This window comes from Mesoplodon densirostris, chromosome 4 (assembly GCF_025265405.1).
Source record: "Mesoplodon densirostris isolate mMesDen1 chromosome 4, mMesDen1 primary haplotype, whole genome shotgun sequence".
Taxonomy (NCBI): Eukaryota; Metazoa; Chordata; class Mammalia; order Artiodactyla; family Ziphiidae; genus Mesoplodon; species Mesoplodon densirostris.
The window spans coordinates 126,049,195-126,065,466 of NC_082664.1; the positions used below are offsets into that span (position 1 = coordinate 126,049,195).

General features: G+C 37.7%; 1 protein-coding gene across 4 annotated transcripts in view; it reads right to left on the bottom strand.

Moving 5' to 3' along the window:
• Positions 1-16,272, bottom strand: part of MAP2K5 (mitogen-activated protein kinase kinase 5) — a 262,810-nt gene that overhangs the window by 130,641 nt on the left and 115,897 nt on the right. For all 4 annotated transcript variants that reach the window (XM_060097122.1, XM_060097121.1, XM_060097123.1 and 1 more), the window contains one exon: positions 16,201-16,249. In XM_060097122.1, the coding sequence (XP_059953105.1) occupies positions 16,201-16,249 (49 nt within the window). The remainder of the gene's footprint in view (positions 1-16,200; positions 16,250-16,272) is intronic.

The window sequence follows — 16,272 nt, forward strand, 5'->3', positions numbered from 1 at the left end:
ACTTTTAAATGTACCTGTCCAGGTTTCCCAGCACCACTTATTGATGAGGCTGTCTTTTCTCCACTGTATGTTCTTGCCTCCTTTATCAAAGATTAGGTGACCATATGTGCGTGGGTTTATCTCTGGCCTTTCTATCCTGTTCCATTGATCTATATTTCTGTTTTTGTGCCAGTACCATACTGCCTTGATTACTGTAGCTTTGTAGTATAGTCTGAAGTCAGGGAGCCTGATTCCTCCAGGTCCGTTTTTCATTCTCAAGATTGCTTTGGCTATTCGGGGTCTTTTGCGTTTCCATACAAATTGTGAAATTTTTTGTTCTAGTTCTGTGAAAAATGTCAGTGGTAGTTTGATAGGGATTGCATTGAATCTGTAGATTGCTTTGGGTAGTAGAGTCATTTTCACAATGTTGATTCTTCCAGTCCAAGAACATGGTATATCTCTCCATGTGTTTGTATCATCTTTATTTTCTTTCATCAGTGTCTTATAATTTTCTGCATACAGGTCTTTTGTCTCCCTACGTAGGTTTATTCCTAGATATTTTATTCTTTTTGTTGCAATGGTAAATGGGAGTCTTTTCTTGATTTCACTTTCAGATTTTTCATCATTAGTATATAGGAATGAAAGAGATTTCTGTGCATTAATTTTGTATCCTGCAACTTTACCAAATTCATTGATTAGCTCTAGTAGTTTTCTGGTAGCATCTTTAGGATTCTCTATGTATAGTATCATGTCATCTGCAAAGAGTGACAGCTTTACTTCTTCTTTTCTGATTTGGATTCCTTTTATTTCTTTTTCTTCTCTGATTCCTGTGGCTAAAACCTCCAAAACTATGTTGAATAAGAGTGGTGAGAGTGGGCAACCTTGTCTTGTTCCTGATCTTAGTGGAAATGCTTTCAGTTTTTCACCATTGAGGACGATGTTGGCTGTGGGTTTGTCATATATGGCCCTTATTATGTTGAGGAAAGTTCCCTCTATGCCTACTTTCTGCATGGTTTTTATCATAAATGGGTGTTGAATTTTGTCGAAAGCTGTCTCTGCATCTATTGAGACGATCATATGGTTTTTCTCCTTCAATTTGTTAACATGGTGTATCACATTGATTGATTTGCGTATATTGAAGAATCCTTGCATTCCTGGAATAAACCCCACTTCATCATGGTGTATCATCCTTTTAATGTGCTGTTGGATTCTCTTTGCTAGTATTTTGTTGAGGATTTTTGCATCTGTGTTCATCAGTGATATTGGCCTGTAGTTTTCTTTGTTTGTGCCATCTTTGTCTGGTTTTGGTATCAGGGTGATGGTGGCCTCGTAGAATGAGTTTGGGAGTGTTTCTACCTCTGCTATATTTTGGAAGAGTTTGAGAAGCATAGATGTTAGCTCTTCTCTAAATGTTTGATAGAATTCGCCTGTGAAGCCATCTGGTCCTGGGCTTTTGTTTGTAGGAAGATTTTTAATCACAGTTTCAATTTCAGTGCTTGTGATTGCTCTGTTCATATTTTCTATTTCTTCCTGGTTCAGTCTCAGCAGGTTGTGCATTTCTAAGAATTTGTCCATTTCTTCCAGGTTGTCCATTTTATTGGGATAGAGTTGTTTGTAGTAATCTCTCATGATCCTTTGTATTTCTGCAGTGTCAGTTGTTACTTTTCTTTTTTCATTTCTAATTCTATTGATTGGAGTCTACTCCCTTCTTTTCTTGATGAGGCTGGCTAATGGTTTATCAATTTGTTTAACATCTAAAAGAACCAGATTTTAGTTTTATTGATCTTTGCTATTCTTTCCTTCATTTCTTTTTATTTCTCATCTGATCTTTTTTTTTTTTTTTTTTTTTTTTGCGGTACGCGGGCCTTTCACTGTTGTGGCCTCTCTTGTTGCGGAGCACAGGCTCCGAACGCGCAGGCTCAGCGGCCATGGCTCATGGGCCTAGCTGCCCCGCAGCATGTGGGATCTTCCCGGACTGGGGCACGAACCCACGTCCCCTGCATCGGCAGGAGGACTCTCAACCACTGTGCCACCAGGGAAGCCCCCTGATCTGCTATTTATGATTTCTTTCCTTCTGGTAACTTTGGGGGGTTTTTGTTCTTCTTTCTCTAATTGCTTTAGGTGTAAGGTTAGGTTGTTTATTTGAGATGTTTCCTATTTCTTAAGGTAGGATTGTATTGCTATACACTTCCCTCTTAGAACTGCTTTCACTGCATCCCATAAATTTTGGGTTGTCGTGTCTCCATTGTCATTTGTTTCTAGGTATTTTTTGATTTCCTCTTTGATTTTTTCAGTGATCACTTCGTTATTAAGTAGTGTACTGTTTAGCCTCCATGTGTTTGTATTTTTTACAGATCTTTTCCTGTAATTGATATCTAGTCTGATAGCGTTGTGAATCTATAAATTCAGAAAATAGATTAGTGGTTCGCAGAAGCTAGGGCTAGGAGCAGGAACTGATGGCAAGTGGGCATGTGGATTCTTTTTTGGGGTGATGGAAAATGTTCTCAGATGGATTATGGTTATGGTTACACAATTCTATAATTTATTAAAAATCCCTGAATTGCACACTTAAAACAGGTGAGCTTTATGATACATAAGTTATATAACAATAAAGTGGTTTTAAAATCAGCCCAAAACACAATTGTTTAACTTCTTTTTATTGATAACTTCTCTATAGTTTTTCAGGTCCTTTGTGATCTCTGGGGTCACCTTACACTATTTATAACAAAATATGAGACATCAGTTGTTTACACTCTGATCGTATACTACATATCAATGGTGAAATGGTTATTCCCTCTCAAAAATGATATGTTCTAGAAAGCCTGATTGTGATTATAGATATTTTTAAAAAGATACTAAATTTTAAATGTTACTTCTGTGTATTTAAGATTATTTCTCAAAATGACCAAGGCTATGTATACAAAATGTGAAAACAAATGGTTCAAACATGAAAATTTTGATCAACTAACCATAGTTGCCTCAATAACCTCTAGTAACTCCTTTGACTGATTTTCAGGCTGGACTGACTCTTTTTTTTTTTTTCCTTCACTGAATTGACCAAATTGACTGTGGAAATTGGTACCATGTTGAGACAAACCCATGTTGCCACTGATAACAGCCTCAAGCAGGAAACTGTATCTTTACACATGCTGTATCAATTAGCCATTAAACAACCCACATGAACAGCATCAAGCTGAAGCTTGCTAATAAAGGCCCACAGAGCATGGACTTTTTGCAGCTCTTCACAAAAGGCTCCTCCGCCCACTACCCAGCACCCACCCCCAACACAATCAGGGGTCAGAGTGGGAGGCATCCCTGGTCAGGAAATGGCTGGGGACCGAGGGGGCTGCTCAAAACACATAAATAAAACCTCTTTCACAGAACTACAGCTGGAGTTATCCAACGTGTTTTATACAGGGCTCTACACATCCATTTCCTTTAAGTTTCGTCACAAAGAAAATCATGACTTTCTACACACAATTCTATGCTTTCTCTTTTCAGAAAAGGAAATTCTTGCGAACTGAGAATTCCCTTTTTGCTGTGATCTATTCATATCAGGTGCTGGTGATATCTCCCACTTCTGCTCCCTTCTGGTCTCCATTTTGTCTTTTTTTTTTTTTTTTTTTTTAATTTTTACTGGAGTATAGTTGCTTTACAATGCTGTGTTAGCTCTACTGCACAGCAAAATGAATCAGTCATACATATACATATATCCCCTCCCTTTTGGATTTCCCTCGCATTTAAGTCACCACAGTGCATTAAGTAGAGCTCCCCGTGCTATACAGTATGCTCCCATCAGTTGTCTATTTTATACATAGTATCAGTAGTGTATATGTGTCAATCCCAAGTTCCTCCCACCCCACCCCCTTCCCCCTTGGTAGCATATTTAAAATATTTAATTTGCTCTGTGCTTTCATGTGTAAGCCTCACTGAATGCTTTTAGAAATAGGCACGGTGCAATCCTTAAGGAAAAACGAGTTCAGTTTTAAAATACGGTATGTGGCTCTCCTGTGGGATGATAATGGAAGCAGAAATAAACTTCTCTTCAACCTTTTCCCCTCTATAAAGCAATTACAGTATTTTGCTTGAATGCCAGGAAGCCAGTCTCAGTTTACCAGGAGCCAGAGACACATTAGCAGGTCTTCATGCCTAGTAAGCTCTTCTAGCACTATGCCAGGGTGCTGCAGCAATCTTTTTACATTATGTTTAATTGTCTTATGAAAAGACAACAACTAATATATTTATCTAGTTATTTCTTGGGGACTGCTTTCTACTGAATGAGAACAGCAGGTGCAATTAAACATAGACTATGCTGACATTTCTACACTACAAATTCATCTGTGCACAACAGGAACACACTTAAGGGAAAACCACAGTGCAATATAAAAGTTATTCTAATCATTCCATCACACAACAAAGGGTAGGTCATCCAAATATTCTTGCAAAAATCTTAAATAAAATTAAGCAGCATAATTAGCCATCCTAAATGGCCATTATTATCTAGAGTCTCATGATTCAGTTCTGAATGGAAGCAACAAACATGGTTTTCCCTCTTCATGTATGACAAATGCAGGAGACATGCAGCATTTACAAGGTTAATACCAGGAGCAAAAAAGGCCCAGGCTTCTCAATTCTGCCTTCCTTTTAGTAAGTAAAAGAGGTTTCCTTCTAATGTGGTGGCTTTTAGATTCCTACCCAGCAACATCCTCTGTTTGATGTATGGGAAACACCGGCTGTGGAGGAACAGGTTCCTGGGGGTCGGAAGGGACCTATACTCTGCCCCAGCTCTGAACAACTTAATTCCCACAATTCTAAGATACCACCAATTACAAGTTTTTCAGTGAAAAAGGAAAGAAAGCAATGGAATACAACACTGAACGTATAAATAAATTATAAGATACATTTTGATTGTAGAGTTGACTTGGAGTAGCATGTCCAGAAGACCAACTCTGGTAAATTGTTCTAAAGAAATAACAAAAATTAGAGATATCACTTCTTTGGCACTTGCTATATGCCAAACACTGGGCTAAATGCATTATCCTCATACATATTATATCTCATTTAATTCTCATCATAACCCTTGAGATAGGTACTATTATTAACCCCATTTTATAGATGAGTAAATTGAGGCTGAAGTTAATGAAATTACTTGCTCAAGGTCACACAACTATAGACTACAATCCTAACTCTTAAGCCTTAACAAACTGTATTATGTTTATGAGATAAATCTCATCTCAATTTATGGGCTCGATTACTATCCCAGTTTTGACCTTGAATAGCTGGGCTGATCTTCAGACATTTTATTTTAGACTTTTCCACTTCTCACATAAAGTAGATATAGGAGGGAAGTTTGGAGACGGTTCTAACTATTCTTTCACTTAACCTCTTGCTGCTTGTCTTGAGAAGCAGTTATTTGAACTATAACAATATCTATTATGTGCCAGACAAAGTGCTACAATCTCAAAGAGGTTAAGGAACTGATCCAATGTCACATAGCTGAGTTGTATTAAGAAGAAGCAGAAGCAGAACTTAAATCTGGATCTGACCCTAAATATAGATCTATTCCATTAGGCTACCCACCAGTTATCACCTTCCTTATGACTAAGTTATTTATCCTTTTTAAGCTTTAGTTTCCTCATCTGAAACACAGAAAGGCACTCAATGAATGATAATATTAATAACAATAATAATTGCACCCAATCCAGAAGGAACTTAATCCTCCAACAGCAAAAGAATGTATTTAATTTTCATGGTGCTGACCACCTTAAATCATGTCTTTGGAGAAAGGGACAGACATGGAGAGGTCTTCTAACTGCTAAACATTCTTGGCAGGATATTCTTTCTGAGAATAAATATCTTACTTTAATACTACAGAGGAACAAAGGTCATCCAATTAAGCCACACTACAAAAAATTCCAGGAGAAAAATATTATTCCCAGAAAACTGTGATTCAATTTATTCATCTAACAAATATGGACTGGCACACAGTGTCATAAATTAACTGTGGCCTCCAACCTCTACCAACAGAAATGACCCAGCATACAGCTCTTCTCCCTCTCCCTCTGATAAGATCCTAAAACTTCATAGTTTGCATAAGAGACAAAGCTGTGCTCAGGGCTTGGTGAATCAAACATTCATCAGACCACCGAGTGCATTGTGCTGGGTGGTTAGACAGGGGCTCATCATAAAGGTGAGGGGCATACTTTCGGGTGCCATAAAGAACTGTGAGTCAAACCCACAATGATCACATAATCTACTTTAAATCCCAATCCCCAGCAAGGCAGAAGGATCTTAGGGGAGGTTAACAGGAGGACTAAATACCCTCTCAGACTATTTGTATTCCTTCCCTCTATGGCACATGACTTCTTCTCTTCTCTTCCCTAAGGTTTCCACTGACCCTCATTTTTAGAAAGGGAGGGGGAGGTGACTTGCATGGTAATTCCCCTGGGTTCCTCAACCTTTTAGAGATGTCCTAAAAGGGATGACTCTTCCTATGATATATCCTACCACAGACACATGGATAAAAGAAAAACTAAGTCCAGGACAACCCTCTCTGATGAAGTAGATCACCCAAATGCAGACAATCATAGAACAATCACATATTCTTTATTATTAAGCTTTTTATTTTGAGATAATTGTAGACTCACATGCAGTTGTAAAAAATAACAGACATCCTGTATACCCTCTACCCATTTCCTCCCAACACTGACATTTTGAAAAATTGTTGTACAATATCACAAATAGGGCACTGACACTGATACAGTCAAGACAGAGAATGTGTCCATCACCACATCCTTTTATAGCCACACCACTTCCCTCCTACCCCTGCATCCTCTCATTAGCCTCTGGAAACCACTAATTTACTCTCCATTTCTGTAATTTTGTCATTTCAAGAATCTTATAAAAATGGAATCACACAGTATGTAACCTTTTGTGACTGGCTTTTTTTACTTGGCGTAATTCTCTGGAGATTCATCCAGGTTATATATATCAATAGTTCATTCCTTTTTATTGCTGAGTAGTAGTATATGGTATGAATGTAGCACAGCTTGTTTAACCATTCACTCATTAAAGGACGCTGGGGTTGTTTCCAGTTTTTGGCTATTATGAACAAAGCTACTATAAACATTTGTGTACTGCTTTCTGTGTAAACATAAGTCTTCACTTCTCTGGGATAAATGCCCAGGAGTGCAATTGCTGGGTCATATGGTAGTTGCATGTTTAGATTTTTAAGAAATATCAAATTGTTTTCTGGGGGGTCTGTATCATTTTACATTCCTATCAGCAATGTATTAGTGATCTAATTTCTCTGCATCCTTGCCGGCATTTGGTGTTATCACTATTTTAAAAATTTTAGCCATTCTGGTAGGTATGTAGTAATATCTCGCTGTGGTTTTAATTTGCATTGCCTTAACGGCTAATGATGCTGAAATCCTTTCCTGTGCTTAAATATTTGCCATTTGTATATCTTCTTCAGTGGAATGTCTCTTCATGTCTTTTGCTCATTTTTCACTGGGATTGTTTGGGTTTTTTTGCTGTTGAATTTGGATAGTTTTTCATATACTCTAGCCATGCATTCTTTAAAAGAACACTTTTAAGTAATGCTCTACGGGGTTTCTTGTCTTGAAAATCATTACCACAAATACAGAAATCCCTAGTGATTACCCGAGGGAAAGACAATGAATGACCAACGTGGGGAAGGAGACTTAATTTTTAGAGATGTTCATTTGTGTTGAGAGTCAGAGCTGCAGAAAAACCAACAACCCAGAGTCATTAAATTAGTTTGTTTACCTCAGTTAATGGGCTGTCTTTTTTTTCCTCCAAACACACAGTGTTCATAAGTTACGATCTACTACATCACTGGCATGTGATTAATATTTACATTTAAAGGACAATATTTAAACAATTTAAAAACAGGAGCCAAATGGACATATATACACTACCAAATATAAGTAGCTAGTGGGAAGCAGCCGCATAGCACAGGGAGATCAGCTTGGTGCTTTGTGACCACCTAGAGGGGTGGGAGGGAGGGAGACGCAAGAAGGAGGAGATATGGGGATGAATGTATATGTACAGCTGATTCACTTTGTTATACAGCAGAAACTAACACACCATTGTAAAGCAATTATACTCCAATAAAGATGTTAAAAAAAAAAAAAGGATGCCCTTGCAGGTGAACTTCCTGTACATTTTGGGGGCAACTTCCTGTGGATCTACAATCATTTCAAAATAAAAAGATTTTAAAAAAAGAATACCTTTGCTTTCCATCTAAGTTGTAACTCTGCATGTCCTCTTTTTTTTTTTTTTTGCGGTATGCGGGCCTCTCATTGCTGTGGCCTCTCCCGTTGCGGAGCACAGGCTCCGGACGCGCAGGCTCAGCAGCCATGGCTCACGGGCCCAGCCGCTCCGCGGCATGCGGGATCCTCCCGGACCGGGGCACGAACCCGTGTCCCCTGCATCGGCAGGCGGACTCTCAACCACTGTGCCACCAGGGAAGCCCCCTCTGCATATCCTTTTTATAACTCTTTGTTAATGATAATATTTTATTTTCAGTATACTTTATAGTTTAAAAACCCTTTCCCCTTAAAGATGTCTTTTGTATTGATTATATCAGTTTGGTTTAGAAAGCAACATTATTCTTAGCTAAGCCACATTGCTTTGATTCTCAATTATTAATATTTGCTTGCATTTTAGGCTCCTCTAAAATATTTCATATTTTCCAGAGTTGTCCATTTTGAAGGAACACAAAATAGTTTATACATGTTAAGCACTTAGAACAGGGTCTGGTACAGAGTAAGCGCCTAATAAATATTCATTATTATTACTATTACTACGATTTTCATAGCAAAATCTACTTGCAGGGATTCTCATTCGTTTTCTTTCTTCTCCGATATACCTGACTTACTTTAACCTTGGTAATATGTCATACTTCCTTCAGGCACGAATCAAAGAATCCAGAATCCTGGTGCTTGAAGGAACTTGAGTGATCATCTAGCTGTCCCTTCATTTTATATATGAGGAAAGTGAGGCCCGGAGAGCAAGAGTCACCTGCCTTCGCAGGGTCGCACAACGAGGCAGTCAGTCAGCGGGACTGGATTGGTAATTTAAATAAAACTTTATTCCTTCTTAGAAATTGAGCTTTTTAAAAATTGTCCAAGTTAGACCAAGTCAGTGCGGCACATCTACAGTTCTTAAATAATATCTGAGGAAAAACAGGTTAAGAAAAGAAAAATCTGTGCAATTTCCAGATGCTCCAAATTGCTGGCCAAGGATAACAGCAACTTTTAAGTTTCTCTCTTTCTCTCCCTTCCTCCTCCCATCCCTCCCTCTCTTTCTTTCTCCCTCTCTCTCTCTTTCTCTTTCTGACATTGCAAATATCCTTTAAATCATGAAGGATTCTTTTTTTTTTTTTTTTTTCAAGCTACTGAGTTGCTAGACCAAACCTAGGTAGGATTTTTCAGGAGCCACGAGATATGATGATAATGACAGAATCAACAAGACCCCTTGAAAGAATGGTCTGTCTGTTTGGGCAGGGGAAACGTCTTTCTAAAGTAGAGCTTCCATGGGACTTCCCTAGTGGTCCAGTGGTAAAGAATTCACCTTCCAATGGAGGGGACGTGGGTTCGATCCCTGGTTGGGGAACTAAGATCCCACATGCCGCAGGGCAACTAAGCCTGCATGCCACAATTACTGAGCCCGCGTGCCTCAACTAGAGAGCCCACATGCTGCAAACTACAGAGCCCACATGTTCTGGAGGCCGCATGCCACAACTAGAGAAAGAAAACCTGCATGCCACAACTAGAGAGAAGCCAGCGTGCTGCAACGAAGAGTCTGTGCACTGCAAAGATCCCTCATGTCACAATGAAGACCCAACGCAGCCAAAAAAAGAAAAATAAATTTAAAAAATAATAATAAAGTAGAGCTTCCACTGCACTGCTAAGAATTAAAAGAATGCCTTCTTTCTCTTCCTTCTTTTTTTTAAAAGTCTAATTTACTGAGGTATAATTTACAGTAAAATTCACCCTATCTAGGTGTATAAGTCTAAGTGTTCTAACAAGTGTGTACAGTCTGATAACCACCACCAAATTCAAGATATAGAATTTGCAACATCTCCCCAAATTCCCTCACAGCTTTATAGTCAACCCTTCCTCTACCCTTGGGCAACCACTGATGTATTTTCCATCCTTGTTGCTTTCCCTTTTCCAGAATGTCATATACGTGGAGTGACACAATAGGTAGCCCTTTGAGTCTGGCTTCTTTCACTTAGCATAAGGACCTTACGGTGCATCTATGTCACTGCATGAATCACTAGTTTGTTCCCTATTATTGCTGAGTAGTATTCTATGTTTGGATGTACCACAGTTTGTTTATTCATTCACCAGTTGAAAGACAATGGAGTTGTTTCCAGTTTGGGGCTATTATGAATAAAGCCACGTGGAGTGCGGTTGGCAAATCATTTTGTAGGACAGTACCAAACTGCTTTCCAAAGTGGCTGGACCATTTCATATTCCCACCAGCAATGTATGAGAGTTCAGTTGCTCTGTATTCTTTGTCAGCACTTGATATTATCAGTTTTTTCTTTAATTTTAGTGAAGGTCTACCTTTTAGCAGAAAAAAAAATGTAGCAGGAAACATTTTTTATCACACTGAACTGCTGCTGAAAGTTGAAGCAAACTTGACTCCTCTCTTCCTCTAAAAATCCACAAGCAATCCATCAGGAAATTCTAACTCTACGTTTAAAATACATTCAGAATCTGACCACTTCTCCCCATCTTCACGACTGTCTCCCTGACCTGAGCTTCTATAACTCACCTGGTTACTGTAACACTGCCTAACAGCTGATAATACCCTCACCCCTATCCTCAGCGTGACACGCTGGCCTCCCTGCTGTTCCATGAACACGCCACGCACATCCCACCAGCATCTTCTGCTCTGTTCCCCCACATACCTTCCTGTCTAGCAACTCTCTTCCTTCAAGCCTTTGCTTCAATCCCATCTTCTCTATGAGGCCTACCTGATGAACACTGCAACCTGCCCTTTGCCTCCCCTAAGCTTGATCTACTTTTTCTTTTCTCCCTATTAATAACTACCCTCTAACACACTCTGTATTTATTTTTTTATTATATTCATTACTTATGGACATTACTTTCCCAACCCTGCCCCACCCCAGCTAGAGTATAAGTTCCATGAGTGTCAAAATCTTTTGTTTTATACAAATCGATGTATTCCAACTACATAGACAACTGCCTGGAACACGGTAGGGATAAAAATAAATAGTTGCTCCATGAACAAATTAAAAACACTGGCTTTGGCACCAAATGGAAAATATGTATGAGGCCAGATTTATAAAAAGTAGAGCCAGGGGTAGAAAATGAAATTTCTAACATGCCTATTGAAACCACAAGACTTACTTTCTCCAATCACAAATCTATTTGGGCAGCATTTGCCTTCAGAATAATACAAAAAAAATTTTTAATACACATATATATAATATAAAATATAAAAAAGCTCTCCTGTTAGAGAAAATTGATGAAACCAACCAGGTTCATATATACAAAAATATCCTGGGACACCAACTATCTAGGTTTTTTTCTTTCTATAAACTTCTCCATCTGTGTAAAACTGCCCCAGCCTGACTGCCAATTTTATTTTCTTAATCTAAGTTCTATTCTCATTACCCTTCCATTTCTATTTATTATCCTCAGGGAAAGAGAGAGCAGTTAATGCCAGGGCATTCTCACATCTTCCAAAGAAATGGCATAGGTGTTAATCTTGTATTTATGTTTGATGTGGGTAATGATGGCTGTGACTGGAGCTGTAGGTTTATTAATATGCAGGGCTCTCACCTCATTAGTGGCGATGTATGTTTTGAAGTTAAGCTGCAATGTTTGCTGTAATGTCAGATCTGGCCTAACAGACTTTCTCACTGTTCATTTTCTTTGTTTTTACTCAGTCAGTACATGCTATGCTCACAGGGCTCACAAGAATGCTTTTTAATAAAAACAATTTTTCCACAGTAGTTAATCTTGGTGGAAGTTTCAAACAGTTTTAATAATTATTTCCTCATGTGATACCACATGTTTAGCCTGAAGAAAAGATTTTCATAATTTTTCACCTAGTAATACAAAATATAATAAACTCTCTCCCTGGCTTGATTTGGGAGTGAGGTATGCTTATTAACAGGATAAAGTGCTTAATTCTAATAATAGTTATTATATAATTAAAACATACCTGCATTACTAATATTTGAAAGTTTATAAAGCACTTTCACATATATCATCTCAACCAGATCTTAAAAAGAACAAAATAAACAAAAGTAAAACCTGGTTGAATATAACATTTGATGATCCATTATGAATGGCAACTGATACACTTCGATTCCTAAAAAAATTTACAGTTTACATAATACACAAATAAACTAACTTGTACCAGACTAACAAGCTTCATGGGATGGATGGGTGGTCTGTTGCTGCTTGTTGCTCAGACTTTACTCTGCTCTACAGTCCTCATGGGGTTTGTACTATAGGAAAGACTCAATTTTCAACAGCTTGTCTGGAAGTCATTAACTATATTTTATAAATTCCACTATATATGTATATATATATATATATACACACACACACACCCCTATATACACATATATATACATATATATAACTATATACACACACATATATGTACATATATATACACATACACACACACACACACACACACACACACACACACACACATATATATTTACAGCTACAAATCCAGGACCACTGTACTTCAAGGAAGCCATTTAAATGTGAGAAACAGTTTATCCTCTTTTCTCATTAGATAACTGAATATATATCCATTTCTTAATATTTTAAAATTCGTGTTCATAAGTACAAGACCCTGGTCTTTAGGGGCGGCATTTGGTAGTCAGAGGAGAACACAGGTACTTAGACCGAGACAAAGGAGAAGGAGGCTTAGATCACTCATTAGTGCTTCTCTTTCACCATCTTTTCACTCTGTCTTCTCACAGCGCTTGTACCGGGCTCCCCCTCCTGCAGAAGGACCACTATCTTTGATTTGACAACGTGACACATATTCAGCTAGAACTCCCATCATCATTCAAGAAAGCAAAAATGAGGATATGTACTTTTAAGAAGGTACAGCAATAAGCTTACATATCAAAAGTCTATAAACAAGTATATTACCTATTTAATTGCCTTAGCTGAACTTAAAAGCTCTGATCTTTAATTGAACTGATCTAAAAAGCTACAATTTTTTAATCAAGGACAAAATTAAATAGCTTTTTGGTAAATAAAAAGGCATCTTTAATCTTATTTTTATGAAATCCAAGTTATTAAATACAGACAAAACCTCTAAAATATTAAGTTAACTACTCAATCTAGAGTAAATTTCTCATGACAAAGCCTTACAAAATTCTTCAGGGACACCTGGCTTCTTCTACTCTTCAGTAAAAACACGTACTTTTAAATCTGGAAGGTAAAAGTTTCCACAAATAACAAGGAAACTCAAAAGCTAAACCTATATGTTTAATGAGGTATACTACCACAGCATACTATTTCTATAGCTGAGTACCCATAATTACTGGGGAATAACTGTTCATCTGCACTGTAATTCATTAGTCTTTCCATCTAGACAGATGCAGATGCACTTTCACTTACTGGTATTCATTTAAAACTGAACATATACACACTATTATATGCAAAATAAATAACCAACAAGGACCTACTGTATAGCATAGGGAACTATACTCAATATTTTGTAATAACCTATAAGGGAAAAGAATCTGTATATATGTATAAATGAATCACTTTGTTGTACCTAACACAACATTGTATACCTGAAACTAATACAACATTGTAAATCAATACTTTAATTAAATAAATAAATTTTAAAAACAGAAATCCCTTGAGAGGGTCAGCTGGCCCACTATCACTATCCCCACTCAGCCTCTCACAGATATCTTCATTCCATAACCAGTGGCATTTTATAGTGGTTACTCTCTGTGGGAACTGGACTGGCCAGCACAGACTAAAAAGAGAAGTACAGGCTTAGGATTCCTTTTTGAAACCTCTATGTCCAAAATCAGTCAAAACACTAAGGCCCTCATACGTCACTGATCAAAGAACCCTTCTTAGCCCAAACTGCAACCACAGCTGGGGAGAAGGACCTACCTACTTCTGAGAGGCTCTGGTCAACCACACTTGCCCACAGTGATTACAGGGTGGTTGTACAGGACTCTGATGAACACTTTAGACTTTATTTTTGATCCAGACATAAATCCATTTGAAACATGTCCATCAAGATGCCATTTTGAATGAAAAATTCAATTATTCCTCCAGATGAAGAGTAAAACTAAAACCAATGATTTTAAAGAAGAAAAACAAAGATGACTGCAGAATAACTGAATAGTATTTTCCTATCTACTATAGTTCTTAGTGCTACTAAGAGTCCTCACAGAAAGTTATTGCTAGTGAGAATTTCTTATAAACCAGAATTATGCTGTGTGCCCAGAGTACAGGATGAGCCTAAGGATCTCTTTAATAATAATATTTGCAGGACACTTCCCTGGTGGTCCAGTGGTTAAGAATCCGCCTGCCAATGCAGGGGACATTGGTTCGAGCCCTGGTCCAGGAAGATCCCACATGCTGTGGAGTAACTAAGCCCATGTGCCACAACTACTGAGCCTGCGCTCTAGAGCCCACGAGCCACAACTATTGAGCCCAGGTGCCACAACTACTGGAGCCCGTGCATGTAGAGCCCATACTCCGCAACAAGAGAAGCCACCACAGTGAGAAGCCCGTGCACCGCAACTAGAGAAAGCCCATACACAGCAATGAAGACCCAACGCAGCCAAAAATAAAAAATAAAAATAAATTAATTAAAAAAATAACATTTGCATTTCCATGGCAAGGTCCTTTTAATGAAGGCTTTGCTACGGAGCATTGATGACTTCCTTGAGTTCCTTTGTCAAATGGATAGCAGACGTCCATAAAAATCAATAAAATGACAAGAATTGACCACTGTGTTAATTCCTATTAAAATGGCTATAACCACTTTATGAGTTGGTGAGTGTGGGGAGGTGGGAGTACATTGAAGCAATATAAGTCATATTATGTTAACGACCATTCTCTCTTAATCTTGCAGGAGAAAATGCTCCATTTTTTCTCACCCACCAGGTGTATTCACATGCTTATTTATTCCCAGGAAGAATAATACACACTCAGCTCACTCTCCCTATATCTACATTGTGTACCAACTATATACTCTAGAAATAGAGTGGACTGGCTTTAAAGAAAAACTTGGTTTATGATTCCATTTAATCAGCATAAACACCTTCAAGAACTGAATTGAAAGTTTTGCTTGTCAAAATCTACATACCCTTTTCAAAAGAGGAAGGAAGATTTAAGCACAAATTTGGAATCACTAGGATATTAAAACCACCACCACAACAAAAAAAACCCTTAGTGACAGATGTGATACTACAATTGAAGACATCAGTTGTTTTCTCTCTCTCATACCTTATAGCTTAAAAAAAAAACCGACAAAACTTTCCTTTCATCACATCTAATGTGTATGTTGCTGCATTCTCCAAATGTGCATAAAGCTAGGCTGAGCAGAAGTGTAAAATTAAACAGTAGTTAGTAACATTAGGCCAACTTCCAAATGAATTCAGACATTTGGGGAATATTAAAAAATGCAAAGGGAGGTTCCTTTTGCAACATTCAACAGTTATCTGATTATTCTTCTCATGTGTTCTGTTAATAGACTAGGAGACTAATTGCTGATGCACTTACCAATCCCTTATTTAAAGTTTCACTTTCAAGGTATGTAAAGCAATCTCTTAAGCAACAATGCATGAGGATATTTGAAATGTTAATAAAAGGAAGGGATGCAATTGTATAGAAAGTGAAGGTTTTGCAATTAACTAGAGTTAAGAAAAATAAGATCCTGTCATTTCCAAATACTATGAAAAACACCGTTTTACATGTTTAGTAAACATTATTCACAAAAATACAATACCAAGTTTATAATCTAAATCAGAGTAGTTAAGGAAGAAAAAAAATTTTAAGTAACATTTATAAAGCAGCCATCTTACTGACTACCAAATATATCACCTGGCTTAAATATTAGATCATTTATTCACTTTAAAAATCAAGGTATAGGGAGAGCTCCCCACCCTACCCCAAATTAAGTCAGAGCTTGTAAGCCAGTACATACCTCTATGTAAAATCTTTAAACTCCACAAATAAGTAAGGCCTTTAACGACCTAAATTGAGAAAGAGAAAACAG